The 15,648-nt window shown below is 35.7% G+C and overlaps 2 protein-coding genes across 2 annotated transcripts; both read left to right on the plus strand.

The window, feature by feature from the left end:
* Nucleotides 1-163: 163 nt before the first annotated feature.
* Nucleotides 164-760, plus strand: LOC124894629 (the record flags this gene model as incomplete). The annotated part of the gene is made up of 1 exon (XM_047405227.1): nt 164-760. A coding segment is annotated over one exon (597 nt), but the record flags the coding sequence as incomplete, so codon positions are not given.
* Nucleotides 761-9,532: 8,772 nt separating this feature from the next.
* Nucleotides 9,533-11,525, plus strand: LOC124894627 (secreted RxLR effector protein 161-like). Its single transcript, XM_047405225.1, has 2 exons — nt 9,533-9,981; nt 11,420-11,525. The coding sequence occupies exons 1-2, from the start codon at nt 9,533-9,535 to the stop codon at nt 11,523-11,525; spliced, it is 555 nt and encodes a 184-aa protein (XP_047261181.1).
* The last annotated feature ends 4,123 nt before the right edge of the window (nt 11,526-15,648 follow it).

Consider the following 15,648-nt stretch of genomic DNA (forward strand, 5'->3'; position numbering starts at 1 on the left):
ATTTAAGAAAATAAGTCATTTCTGAATTTGATAATGTGTTTAAAACTGGTAACTCAAAGTATTAACAAATGAGCATGTTTTACTTGCAGCACTTGCCCTTCATTCGCACTCTGCCTCTGTTACGACTTTTAATGGACTTAACTTTTCAGATTGGTGCGAATAGATCAAATTCTATCTTGGGGTTTTAGATCTTGATGTTGCACTTTACTATGAGAAACCAACTGTTATCACTGAAGCTAGTAGTGATGAAGAAAAGTCCTATTATAAGCATTGGGATAGGTCTAACAAATTAGGCTTAATGTTCATGCGAATGAATATTGCGGGCAACATTAAGACTACTCTTCCCAAAACTGAAAGTGCAAAAGAACTTTTGAAACTTGTGGAAGAGTCTTTCCAAACTGCTGATAAGTCTCTTGCTGGGACACTAATGGGTACTTTGACCACCATGAAGTTTGATGGTTCACGTACTATACATGAGCATGTCATTGAAATGACAAACATAGCAGCAAGACTTAAGTCATTAGGAATAGAAGTGGAACAATATTTCCTTGTGCAGTTCATCATCAACTCATTACCGTCTGAGTATGGTCCTTTCCAAATGAACTACAACACCATGAAAGACAAATGGAATGTGCATGAATTGCATGGTATGTTGGTTCAACAGGAAACGAGACTGAAGAATCAAGGAACCCACTCCATTAACTTTGTAAATCATCAAGGGGATGAAAAGAAAGGAAAGAAGCATGTTAAGGGACAATAGAAGCAATTTAATGTTAATGAGTCCTCATCTCAAGTACGTAAGAAAGAAAACAAGAATACGAAGTGTCATTTCTATGAAAAATCTGGACACTTTCAGAAAGATTGCCTGAAACGTAAGGCATGATTTGAGAAGAAAGGTAAGCCTTGTGCTTTTACATGTATCGAATCAAATTTAACTGAATTTCCTTATAATACTTAGTGGATTGACTCTGGTTGTACTGTTTATCTTTTATACTATTCAGGGATTCCTTACAATCCAAACCATAAAGAAAAATGAAAGATTTGTTTACATGGGGAATAGAGTGAAAGCTCTAGTTGAAGCTGTCGGGACTTATTGTCTGATTCTTGATACTGGACATCACTTAGATTTAGTTGAAACTCATTATGTTCCTTCTCTTTTGAGAAATTTAGTTTCTTTGTCTAAGTTGGATAAGATTGGATATTCTTTTAATTTTGATAGTGGATGTTTTAGTTTGTTTAAACATAATTATCTCATTGGTACTGGTACTCTTTGTGATAATTTATACAAACTGAATCTTGATAATCTGTTTGCCGAAACACTCTTAACTCTGCATCATAATGTTAGAACCAAACAACGTTTGGTGAATGAACAATCTGCTTACTTGTGGCATAAACGTTTAGGTCACATATCTAAAGAAAGACTGGAAAGATTATCTAAGAATGAAATTCTTCCAGATTTAGATTTTACTGACCTTAACATTTGTGTAGATTGTATTAAAGAAAAACAAACAAGACACACATAGAAATGAGCCACAAGAAGCACACGGCTTCTTGAAATTATACACACTGATATATGTGGTTCTTTTGATATCACATCTTTCAATAAAGAAAAATATTTTATCACTTTTATTAATGACTTTTCATGTTATGGATATATATGTTTGTTTCATGAAAAATCTCAAACGATTAATGCCTTAGAGGTATTTATTACTGAGGTTGAAAGATGTGGTGAATATTATGGAAGATATGATGAAAGTGGACAACACCCAGGTCCATTTGCTAAATTCCTCAAAATGTATGACATATGTGCTCAATACATAATGCCTGGCACGCCACAACAAAATGGTGTGGCGGAAAGGCGTAATCGTACATTAATGAATATGGTTAGGAGTATGTTAAGTAATTCATCTTTACCTCCTTCTTTATGGATGTATGCTTTAAGGACTACCATTTACTTGCTAAATAGGGTTCCTAGTAAAGCAGTTCCAAAGACACCTTTTGAATTATGGACATGTAGGAAACCTAGTTTGAGGCACCTGCATATTTGGGATTATCTGACAGAAGTTAGAGTCTACAATCCACAAGAAGAAACTGAATTCAAGAATAATCAGTGGTTTCTTCATTGGCTATCCAAAAAAATCAAAGGGATATAGATTTTATTATCCTAATCATAGTACAAGAATAGTTGAAACTGGAAATGCTAGGTTCATTGAGGATGGCGAAGTTAGCGGGAGTCAAGAATCATGTAATGTGGAAATTAAAGAAGTTAGGGTGTGAATTCCTCTACCCTGTACTTCTTTTAAATTTGTTGTTCCTGAAGTTGTTGCACAACAAAATAATCAACAAGAACAATAAATTAATGTTCCTAACAAAGTCATAATTGATGAACCTGTAGTAGATGAACCACAAGAAGTATTATCAAGAAGATCTCAAAGACAAAGAAGATCTGCTCATTCTAATAATTATTTGGTATATCTACATGAGTCAGAAACTAACTTGGGAATTGATGATGATCCAGTTTTATTTTCACAAGCCATTGAAAGCAACAATTCTGATAAATGGATAAATTCTATGAAAGATGAGTTAAAATCTATGAAACAGAATGAAGTTTGGGACCTTGTTGAATTATCCAAAAGTTGCAAAAGAGTTGGGTGTAAATGGGTCTTCAAGATCAAACACGACTTAACTTGAAACATCGAACGTCACAAGGCCAGACTTGTTGCCAAAGGTTTCACTCAAAAGGATGGCATTGACTATAAAGAGACATTTTCACTTGTCTCTAGAAAAGATTCACTCAGAATTATAATGGCTTTGGTAACTCATTATGACTTAGAGCTACATCAAATGGATGTGAAAACTGTCTTCCTGAATGGAAATTTGGAGGAAGAAGTTTATATGAATCAACTTGAGGGATTTTCTATTAAAGAAAAGGAACACATGGTGTGTAAACTTAAGAAGTCAATATACGGACTTAAGCAAGCTTCCCGACAATGGTATCTTAAGTTTAATGAAATGATTGTCACCTTTGAATTTAAAGAAAACACTGTTAATCGGTGTATATATCTGAAGGTCAGTGGGAGTAAGTTTATTATGTTTGTCTTGTATGTTGATGACATCTTGTTAGCTACTAATGATCTTGGTTTGTTGCATGATACCAAGAAATATCTCTCTAATAACTTTGAAATGAAAGATATGGGTGAGGCATCCTATGTTATTGAAATAGAAATATTTCGAGATAGATCACAAGGATTGTTGGGATTGTCTCAGAAAACCTATATTAATAAAGTATTAGAGAGATTTAGAATGGAAAAATCTCATCAAGTCCCGTTCCAATTTAGAAAGGAGATAAGTTTAGTCTCAATCAATTCCCAAAGAATGACTTGGAATGAAAACAAATGATAGATATTCCTTATGCATCAATAGTTAGGAGTCTTATGTATGTCCAAACATGTACAAGACCGGACATTAGTTTTGATGTTGGAATGCTGGGTCGATATCAAAGTAATCCTAGAATGGATCACTGGAAGACTGCAAAGAAAGTGTTGCGATACTTACAAGGAACGAAAGATCATATGCTAACTTATCGAAGATCTGACCATCTAGATGTTGTTGGATATTCAAATTCAGATTATGCTGATTGTGTGGATATAAGAAAATCCACATTTGGATATTTGTTTTTGTTAGCTGGAGGAGCAATATCCTGGAAGAGTGAGAAGCAGTCTGTTATAGCTGCATCCACTATGGAAGCTGAGTTTGTGGCATGTTTTGAGGCCACTGTCCAGACTAATTGGCTGCGGAATTTTATTTCAGGACTTGGACTAGTTGACAATATTGCCAGGTTGCTGAAATTTTTTTGTGATAATACCGCAACAGTTTTCTTCTCTAAAAATGATAAGTATTCGAAAGGTGCTAAGCATATGGAATTGAAATACTTTTCGATTAAAGAAGCAGTCCAGAAATATAAAGTGTCAATTGAACATATTAGCACTAAGCTTATGATTGCTGATGCTTTGACGAAAGGATTACTGCCCAAAACATTTGTTGAACATTTTGAAAGGATGGGTCTTATTGATAGCAATGAATAATTTCATGTAAAGACTTTATTATGTTGATGTAATTGACACTTTGAGACTTATATATGTTTCTGTTGTTACCTGTTTTCTCTTATAGACATAATATTGTGAATGATGATGACAGGTTCTGAGATAAAGGATTCTAAGTATTATCGTCGGATCCATTATGTATTTAAAAGGTTATGTTAGGTAATAGACTAAAAACGTCAACAACACATTTCAAACCCACATCCTCAACAAAAAACGTGAACAACACACTTTCAAGCCATCAATCCTAAAAAAACAGCAACCATCAAAGTTCAAAAACAACTCGGAAATGGTTCAAAATTCGGATCTTGACTTTTTTAGTGTTAGTGAAGAAGGGGCTAACACTAGAAAAACCAAAACACATAAAAATCTCTTAAATCTAAGAAACAAATTTCGGCCTAGACACCAAAAATGAGACAAAATATTTCTTTTTGGATTTTCGTTTTTTCAACACCTTTTTTTGTGATTTTCGAGTTAGCAAGCCTAAGATTGATTCCGTAGGAACGAAATCAACCCTTTCTCTGATACCAAATGATAAGGGAAACGATACTAAACACAAACCAACCAAGAAAAATAAGAGAAAACCAAGAATTATATACAAAACAAGCACAGGCAGCAACAGATTGAATCTGAGAATAAGAAGATAAGACACAAACACATAAATGCAATAACATCAAGGGATAGATAAGATGACATAAGAAGTTACCAAGAAAGAAGAAACAAACCGTGTATTAAACGATAAGACCCTTAAACTAGCAATAAAAAACACCAATCTCCCCATGTACTGACTTCAAGTGATGTCATCGAAAGCTAAGGCGACCATTTGATTCGTATCAGCGGGGCCATTTGAGTGGTCAAACAGGAGAAGCGGCGCGACCAAACCGTTTTGGGGCCAAATAAGTAGGTTTTAACCCACAGTTTTGGGGGTGGACTCGGTGGAGTTCTGGGCTAAAAATCAATCGGCGACCCCTAGTTGGCTGAGGAGGCAATGAATGTGGGTCGGCACAGCTATTTGGATGATCAAATGGGTGAAACAACATGAACGGGCTATTTTCGAGCAAAATAGATGGACGTTATCCCCTAGGGCAGGCTTGGTGCCCGTGGAGTTTTGGGCCAAAATTCGATCGGCGGCCCCTTGGCTGGCTGAGGAGGGGTGAGTGTAGATCAACGGGGCCATTTAGGTGGACAAATAGGTGAAACAACGCCAACAGACCATTTTTAGGGCAAATTGGTGAGTGTTAGCCCACAGTTTTGGGGGTGGGTCAGGGGCCAGGCAGAGTTTTCATCCAAAAATCGAATGACGACCCCCCGGTTGGCTGAGGAGAGGGTAAGTGCAGAACGACTGGGCTATTTGGGTGGTCAAACTGGCAAAACGGCGCAAATGGGTTATTTTTTATCCAAATCAATAGGTGTTAGCCCACGATTCTGGGGTGGGCCGGAGGCTCGCCATACTTTTGGGCTAAAAATTGATTGGCGAGCCTCAGACTGGATGAGAAGGGGGTGAGTGTGTATCGGCGTGGCTATTTGAATGGTCAAACGGGTGAAACGGCATGAACGAGCTATTTTTAAGCCAAATCAATAGTTGTTAGCCAACAACTCGGGGTAGGCCCAAGGCTCAGTGAATTTTTAGGCCATAAATCAATCGGCAGCCCCGTCTGGCTGAGTAGGGTGTGTGTGAGAGTTGGCAAGACCATTTGGGTGGTTAAACGGGCAAAACGGCACAAACGGGCCGTTCTTTAGCCAAATCGGTGGCTAACAAAGATAAATGCTCTGTGTACATGGGGAGTCTCTATTACTTTCCAACAAGAAATATTATAGATGTTGGGGTTTACTACAGGTGTTCTCCCTATCAGGTATCTCGGGCTCCTTCAAAGCACGAAAAAAATTTCAATTGCTCAGTGTCAGTCCCTAATTGAGAAAACTTTTCAAAGAATCCATACCTGGACTTTAAAATTTCTTTCATATGCAGGAAGAGTTCAACTCATAAAGAGTGTACTCTTCTTAGTGCAAGTCTTCTGGGCTCAGATTTTCATACTCCCTAAGAAGGTGATCAAGAGTATAGAAGCAGAGTGTAGGAAGTTCTTATGGACAAGTGGAGTAGACTCAGCACATAAAGCACTTGTGGCATGGACTACGTTATGCAAGCCTAAAATAGCCGGAGGAATGAACTTCTTGGATATATTGTGTTGGAGTAGGGCTGCAACATGTAAAATGTTATGGAATTTGCGTCATAAGGACAAAATATGGATTCAATGGGTGCACATCTACTACGGGAAGCTGGAATCAGTGTTGAGGGCATAATCTACTCAAGCTTCTTGGGTTGTTACGAAGATCTTCAAAGCGTACAAATACTTTGAGTTGGCTGGATATCAATTAAGAGATGTCTTAGAAACTGCAAAGTTCTCTACCAAACAAGTATACATGCAAATGAGGGGACGGTTTCAAAAAGTGGAATGGAGACACTTGATTTACAATAATCTAGCACCTCCTGATATTTTTAATGTCATGACCCGAACTAGGGCCTGGCATTGACAGACATCCCGAACCATGAAGGCCCGGAACACCCTTCTCAATCTAGTAATCATGCACAACATTCATATAATAAAAGAAGATACAGAAACATAATATGCTACGGAAACATGGTCAACTCTGAATTCAACATTAAGTATGGAAACTGTAAATCAACTACATATAAATAACATCTGACTCAGTCTGTAAAATCTCTACTACATGAAAATCTGACAGCTTTCTGAAACTGGGACAAGGCCTCTAGTAGACCAAAACTGAAATAAGTGATATAATCTGAAAAGACAGGCCTTCTAGAATAGAGAAGGCTCTCCACTGCACAATCTGATCAGCTGTCTGAATTATCTACTGCTTATCTAGACCCCTAGATTGAGTCTCAAAACCTGAGAGGTAAGGGAATCAATACAGATGTACTGGTACGCAGAGCATATCCAAAACAATCATTTATAAATCAACATATATGAGAGAAATTTAGAATAGTTCATAAGTATATAATATAGTAAGAATTCACATGGGCATTTTAAAGAATGTAAAAATCATCTCAACTCTGAGAAATCTGTGTTACTTTTGCGCTAGGTGGTATACCCTCCAACAGTGAAAAATTTCATGGGCTATATGGAAACTGCTATTAACTCAGCAGCGAAGCCCCCAACCTAAGTGTTCCACAAGGGTCGGAGTCTCTGAATCTACTACGCCACACGGCCGTCACCAGCATACAATAATAATCTACCTGTATCAACAAATAATGTTTCAGGCTAAGAGTTGCTTGAACTCGCGCCTTCTTCGGGTAACCACCTAACCCTCTTTAAGCCCCTTTTTAAAACTCTATCAAAACATGCAGTCTCTGAAAACATACTCTGAAAACATGCTCTGAAAACATACTCTGCAAACATGCTCTGAAAACATACTCTAAAAACATACTCTGAAAACATACTCTGTTATGACATAAATACATATGGTATCGTCATACCATTTACTTGCAAGACACATCTCTGAGCCATTATTAGTCTGTCGTAAATCTCTGTTTTCAAAACACAAGTTTTGGGACCACCATTTCAATAATTCAATTCATAGAAACTCTTTCTCAAACCTCATGTAAACACATGAAAGGAACTCATCTTTGTCAACCATTTCAGTAGTACAGTACAAGGTAGTCATGTCAAAGTTCTCAATTCACATGCAATTCTTTTATTGATGACTTTTCACGTTATGGATATATATGTTTGTTGCATGAAAATCCTCAGATGATTAATGCCTTAGAGGTATTTATTACTGAGGTTGAAAGACAACTAGATAGAAAGTTAAAAATAATCAGGTCTGACAGAGGTGGTGAATATTATGAAAGATATGATGAAAGTGGACAACACCCAGGTCCATTTGCTAAATTCCTCAATAAGTGTGGCATATGTGCTCAATACATAATGCCTGGCACACCACAACAAAATGGAATGACGGAAAGGCGTAATCGTACATTAATGGATATGGTTAGGAGTATGTTAAGTAATTCATTTTTACCTCTTTCTTTATAGATGTATGCTTTAAGGACTACCGTTTACTTGCTAAATAGGGTTCCTAGTAAAGCAGTTCCAAAGACACTTTTTGAATTGTGGACTGGTAGGAAATCTAGTTTGAGGCACCTGCATGTTTAGGATTATCCGACAGAAGTTAGAGTCTACAATCCACAAGAAAAGAAACTGAATTCAAGAACAATCAGTGATTTCTTCATTGGTTATTCAAAAAAATCAAAGGGATATAGATTTTATTATCCTAATCATAGTACGAGAATAGTTGAAACTGAAAATGCTAGGTTTATTGAAAATGACGAAGTTAGCGGGAGTGAAGAACCACATAATGTGGAAATTAAAGAAGCTAGGGTGTGAATTCCTCTACCCTGTACTTCTTTTAAATTTGTTGTTCCTGAAGTTGTTGCACAACAAAATAATCAACAAGAACAACAAATTAATGTTTCTAACGAAGCCATAATTGATGAACCTGTAGTAGATGAACCACAAGAAGTAGTATCAAGAAGATCTCAATGACAAAGAAGATCTACTATTTCTGATGATTATTTGGTATATCTACATGAGTCAGAAACTGACTTGGGAATTGATGATGATCCAGTTTCATTTTCACAAGCCATTGAAAGCAACAATTCTGATAAATGGATAAATTCTATGAAAGATAAGTTAAAATCTATGAAACAGAATGAAGTTTGGGACCTTGTTGAATTACCCGAAGGTTGCAAAAGAGTTGGGTGTAAATGGGTTTTTAAGACCAAACAGGACTTAACTTGCAACATCGAACGTCACAAGGTCTGACTTGTTGCCAAAGGTTTCACTCAAAAGGATGGCATTGACTATAAAAAGACATTTTCACTTGTCTCCATAAAAGATTCACTCAGAATTATAATGGCTTTGGTAACTTATTATGACTTAGAGCTACATCAAATGGATGTGAAAACTGTCTTTCTGAATGGAAATTTGGAGGAAGAATTTTATATGAATCAACCTGAGGGGTTTTCTATTAAAGGAAAGGAACACATGGTGTGTAAACTTAAGAAGTCAATATACAGACTTAAGCAAGATTCCCGACAATGGTATCTTAAGTTTAATGAAATGATTGTCCCCTTTGGATTTAAAGAAAACACTGTTGATCGGTGTATATATCAGAAGGTCAGTGGGAGTAAGTTTATTATGTTAGTCTTGTATGTTGATGACATCTTGTTAGCTACTAATGATCTTGGTTTGTTGCATGATACCAAAAAATATCTCTCTAATAACTTTGAAATGAAAGATATGGGTGAGGCATCCTATGTGATTGGAATAGAAATATTTCGAGATAGATCACAAGGATTGTTGAGATTGTCTCAGAAAACCTATATTAATAAATTATTAGAGAGATTTAGAATGGAAAAATGCTCATCAAGTCTCGTTCCAATTCAGAAAGGAGATAAGTTTAGTCTCAATCAATGCCTAAAGAATGACTTGGAACGAAAGCAAATGATAGATATTCCTTATGCATCAATAGTTAGGAGTCTTATATATGTCCAAACATGTACAAGACCGGACATCAGTTTTGATGTTGGAATGCTGGGTCGATATCAAAGTAATCCTGGAATGGATCACTGGAAGGCTGCAAAGAAAGTGTTGCGATACTTACAAGGAACGAAAGATCATATGCTCACTTATCGAAGATCTGATCATCTAGATGTTGTTGGATATTCAGATTCAGATTATGCTGGTTGTGTGGATACAAGACAATCCACATTTGGATATTTGTTTTTGTTAGCTGGAAGAGAAATATCCTGGAAGAGTGAGAAGCAGTCTGTTATAGCTGCATCCACTATGGAAGCTGAGTTTGTGGCATATTTTGAGGCCACAGTCCAGACTAACTGGCTACAGAATTTTATTTCAGTACTTGGACTAGTCAACAATATTGTCAGGCCGCTGAAAATTTATTGTAATAATACCGCAACAGTTTTCTTCTCTAAAAATAATACATATTCGAAAGGTGCTAAGCATATGGAATTGAAATACTTTTCGGTTAAAAAAGAAGTCCAGGAACATAAAGTGTCAATTGAACATATTAGCACTAAGATTATGATTGTTGATCCTTTGATGAAAGGATTACCGTCCAAAATATTTGTTGAATGTGTTGAAAGGATGGGTCTTATTGATAGCAATGAATAATTTCATGTAAAGACTTTATTATGTTTATGTAATTGACACTTTGAGTTCAACTTATATATGTTTCTGTTGTTACCTGTTTTCTCTTGTATACATAATATTGTGAATGATGATGACAGATTTTGACTTAGATAAAGGATTCTAAGTATTACCGTTGGACCCATTATGTATTTGAAAGGTTATGTTAGGTAATAGACTAATATTGTAGTACATGGAAGGAATTATGTCAAATAAAGTGAGGTACAAACGCCATGACTCATTTTACTTGATTTATTTAATGATGACAAATGATGTTGGATTTAACGTTAATTGTGCACATGATTGACGTACACATTAAATCATAAAATTAACATTGTGTGTGCCAAGTGGGAGAATGTAAATTTCTATGGCTCACATAATTAATTTATTTACTGGTTTAATAATAATTCAATAAATTAAATCCTAAATCTGTTTGGGGAAGTTACCTAGGATTCAACTACTGATTAATCCATTAGTAGGATAATTACTGACTCCTATTAGAATAATTATAGTCCATCACAACAAAAATTTCTCCGGACAGGATGTTGAAACTATCAACAGGTCTATATAATTTTAAAATCAACTCCTTGATTTACTTGTGATGAGGGTCTCAATCAAATTATGAACATAAGGGGCTGATACGATGACAGATTTGTAAACATATCCATAGCTTTTATATAGAAACTTTATGCCTCTACTGATTGGATAGAGATTGATCAATAAAATTCACTAATTCTAGTAATTTTTCTGAAAGTATTTGGCAGTCATCTACTTCGGGATAGAAGAATTTGTCACCAAAATTCAACTAGGAGAGGAAATTCTCAGTAATATACTATGTCTTGGACAAAGTACTCATTTTTGCAGCATCATTAACAAGGAGTAAACACAAAATGTGTTGTAAAATCGGCTCTGGTAAGTTGCATCAACTCGAATGGAAGAGAAAAGAGTTGATGAAACGGAGCCAATTTTGCATCACTTTATGGGCTTACTCCTTGCTAAAGATGTTGCACAAATGAGTACTTTGTCCAAGACATGGTATGTTGCTTGGAGTTCCCTCCCCTGTTTAAAATAAATTCTTCTATTGTGAAGTGCATGGCTGCTGGATACTTTCAGAAAAATACAAGAGCTTGTGCATATTGTTGATCAAACTCTAGCCAATCGGAAGAAGCACAGGATTTCTGTACAAAAGTTCTAGCTAAAAATACCATCCCGTAACTGGATCAACTCATCTTATGTTCATAATTGGATTCATAAGAATAATTTATAAAGAAATAAACGATATAAAAAGTAAAATCTAATAAAATATGTACACAACAGAGATATTAATAAAAGCGTGTTTTAGAGAAGGAATAGATACACCAATAGAATTATATTTAGCAGATTATAGAATTATAAAACCTATAGAAAAAAATATAATAACTGCCATAAATGAAAATTTAATATATCAAAAATTTAAATTTATAATAAGTGCAAATTATTCAGTAGTATTAACAGATAAAAATATAGATAAATCATTAGTATTATATTAAAAAAATCAGGAATAGAACTAACCCCAGGAAGTAAAATATTTACAGCAAAATGTAAAAATCTATATGTATTAACTACAAAACATAAAATAATAGGAAAAAATAAAATTAATAAAATACAAATAAAAAGCCCTTTTGAACAATTTGTAAAAACAATTGATAATAAAATGAGACTCATGAAATATATATATATATGAATCCGTTATTTCTGAAATAAAATAAATTTAATGTTAAAAACACTGTAAGTCTGGCCGATCAAATTTAAATTCTATTGCTCCGTGTCAAGTGGTGGAGACTATTAAACAACAAATTAATAACAACAAGTACCTAGTGTACTCCTAAGTCCTACCTCGTGAAGGTAGAAATATTGTTTCCAAGGACTTTAAAACGGCAAAGAGGGCAAGAATTACAAATGGAGAGCCATTTGGTAAGACAATTTGCATGAAAAACATGACCACAAGGGACTTTTAGGCCATGATGATCATCAAATGACCTCTTTGAAAACCTTCCATACATACAATACAAAGGCCATTTTCACAATTAACCATAGGCAATACTTGAACTTGACTACTCTCATCGAGATCATCGTAACGCGTAGAACACCCCGGTGGCTCAGTCGTGTCACCGCCTGAAATTCCGATCACCGTTAACGCTAAATCAAGATCGAAATCTTTATCCATGTAGAATGAAAATAGTACATGGTTGGGGTCACAAGTGGAACAATAATTATTTACTTAGACTAGAATATTATTGGGGTAATAACATTTGGTACAATAAGTCAACGAATGAGTTGAAATTTGGTGAACATGTTTAGACAATTACAATTTGACAAGTGATGATACAAATTGACCAAGTCATCTAAGCTTATAAATCAGATAACACTTTATTAATTCTTGATTCTACTAAAAGCCAATCTAATGGGTTACGTGTTTGGTTTTCATTGTTTCTCTTTTTCCTTTTATATTCTCTCCGCCTTAATTTCTATGACATTCTTTTAGAAGAAAATGGATTACAGAATGTTACGTCCCGTAGCATTTCCGACTTGATACCACACTCAATAGAATGCGAACTTAGTCATATTTTAAGCTCCTAAACATTAATGATTTCTAAATAGACCTTTTCGATCCCGAGATGTAGATTTTTGAGTTGATTCATGTTTAAGGATGTAAAAGGGATGTCTTGGGGGAGTTTCAAACTTTTCAGATGAGATTTGAGGAATGTTTAAAATTTGAAAATAGAAGGTCACCACGATTGCACCGCGTCGTGGTGACTATAGCGATGGGGCCTCTGTCGCGTCTCAGTGAAATTCAAATCGACAGTGGTCGAGTTTCAATAACTCACCACGATTGCACTGCGTCGCGGTGGGTATGGCAATGAGCATGTCACTACGTCGCAGTGAGCTCCAAAAAGGAGATTCTGCAGTAATTTTTTAAAAAACTGAGGGGCAGTCTCGTCTTTTTTCCATGGTCCCAAGTAGTGAAAACGGAAGATTAAAACGTCTTTAAGGCATAATATGCCCAAATTCATCAAGTTCCCTCCCAAAAGATCAAGAATCCATCTTTAAGTTCAAGATTTCCAAGAGACGAGTCAAGATTCGAATTCTATTCTTCGAACCAAGTAATCTAAGGTACGTGGGTTTTTCCTAAACTACATGGGCATGGTAAAATCATTTTAAATATATTTTGAATGTTGAGAAATCATATATTTACGAAGGGTTCTTGAATTTTATTAAAAAGCATGCAGTGTGAACTCTTTCAATGATATAATATTTTGGTCTTGAGGCTTTCCCCTAAATTTGATTCGTACTCGTATATAAGTATACATGCGTTTGAGTTTGAATGATTGAATTGAGAGCATGAACATATATAACCCTCTCTTGTTATAAAGCATCTTGTTTTCATAGGTTATGAAATATTCAATTTGCATATTGAGAAGCATGATATCAATGTCTTTACTATTATTTAAGACTTGATTTTGGTTATGAAGTGAAGAGAGGGTGTTTTCTTGTTTATATAAATGAGAGGTGATGATTTTAGAGAGTTGCATGGTTTGTTACAAGATACTTGACCACGACATGTTTGTGAATTGCAAGAGAGAATCTTTGCACAAGTTTTCATGAATTTCGATATGCACATCCTCTTGAACTGTTTGAATGACTTGGTGGTCTTAGCAATGTTTTGAATGAAAGAACTGTAACATGATAATGTATGGCTTAGAGATATGACTTTCAAGTCTTGGTATGACGATACCAATCAGATGAATGCCATAACAGAGTAAGATTTTCAGATTTTGATTTCAAAGAATGCAAGTCTTAGTGGTTACCCGAAGAAGGCATTTGAGTGTAAGGGCTCATTACCGAAAATTGTGTTTTGCAAATACGGGTTTGTTATGTCCCCAAGAGGGACCATACGCTGGCCTAGTTCCCTTTGGCGTATTAGAGATAGAGACTCCAGCCCTTGCGACAAACTTGGGTTGGGGGGCTTGGCCGCCGAGTTAAGGGTGGATTCCATATAGCCCGTGGAATTGTAGAGTGTACCACCTAGCTCAGAAGTAAGATAAAGAGTGAGCCGTGATTTCAAAGGAAATTTTCAAAGTCTTTTAAGTATGCCCATGTGTTTTCTTATATCGTATGTAAACTGTTTTATAAATTGCTCTCACTTATATTGTATAAAGTACATTATTTGGGATTGCTCTGCGTACCAGTACAACTATATTGACCCTCTATATTTCAGGATCTGAGGCACAATCCTGGGGCCTCGCTACGCAGTAGATTGTTTGTTCGAAGTTCGCAGTTGGTGAGCCTCTCTTATTTTGCATTTGTGTTTGATACAACTGTACAATTCTATAAAATACAAATTGTATTCATTGATACAAATTAATACATTAGTTGCATACAGTTGCATACATTAGTTCATACAGTCACTGTATTTATATTTTATATCAAATCCAGTCAGTTGCAGACAGTTGATACATTGGCTACACGTGCATTTTTGGGGTGCTCGAGCACCCACTAAACTCGACGTAAAAGAGGTATAATTATATAAAAAACAGCGAAAAAATGGTAAAATATATAAAAAAGCACCAAAGAACAAAATCATGGCTGGGTGCTTTGGCCCTAGGCATAACTTTCATGTCTCACATCTTGGGATTGAATCCCAGCAGCTACATTGTTTAATAAAGTTTTTTTTCAAAGCACCCACAACCCAAAAAATCTGGTCCGCCACTGGCTACATCCTACATATGGTAATATTTGAAAGTTAGGCTGGCGCGCCCTGCTGAAAAATGTGGCTAAAGTTTCCCTAAATAATTAAGCGTTATCAAATTCTTACTATGTATAGGCTACACGAATTATGTGTTAAGACAATTCTGTGTTTCTCATCTCTCCCGCTCTTCTAGCATCTCATCACCTCCTAAAGGGTAATGCAATACTCAACCTTACTCCTATCTCGTGAAGGTAGAGAGACTGTTTCCAATGATTTTATGACCGTAAAGAGGGCAAGAATTACAAATGGAAAGCCATTTGGTTAGACAATTTACATGAAAAACATGACCACAAGGGACTTTTTTGCCATGATCATCAACATGACCTCTTTGAAAACCTTCCATACATACTGTACAAAGCCCATTTTCACAATTAACCATAGGCAATAATTGAACTTGACTACTCTCATCGCGATCATCGGAAGGCATTGAACACCACGATGGTGGCTCTACCATGTCTCCGCCTGAAATTCCAATCACCGTTAATGCTAAATCAAGATCGAAATCTTTATCCATGTAGAATGAAAATAT

This window comes from Capsicum annuum, unplaced genomic scaffold (assembly GCF_002878395.1).
Source record: "Capsicum annuum cultivar UCD-10X-F1 unplaced genomic scaffold, UCD10Xv1.1 ctg76270, whole genome shotgun sequence".
Classification (NCBI taxonomy): Eukaryota; Viridiplantae; Streptophyta; class Magnoliopsida; order Solanales; family Solanaceae; genus Capsicum; species Capsicum annuum.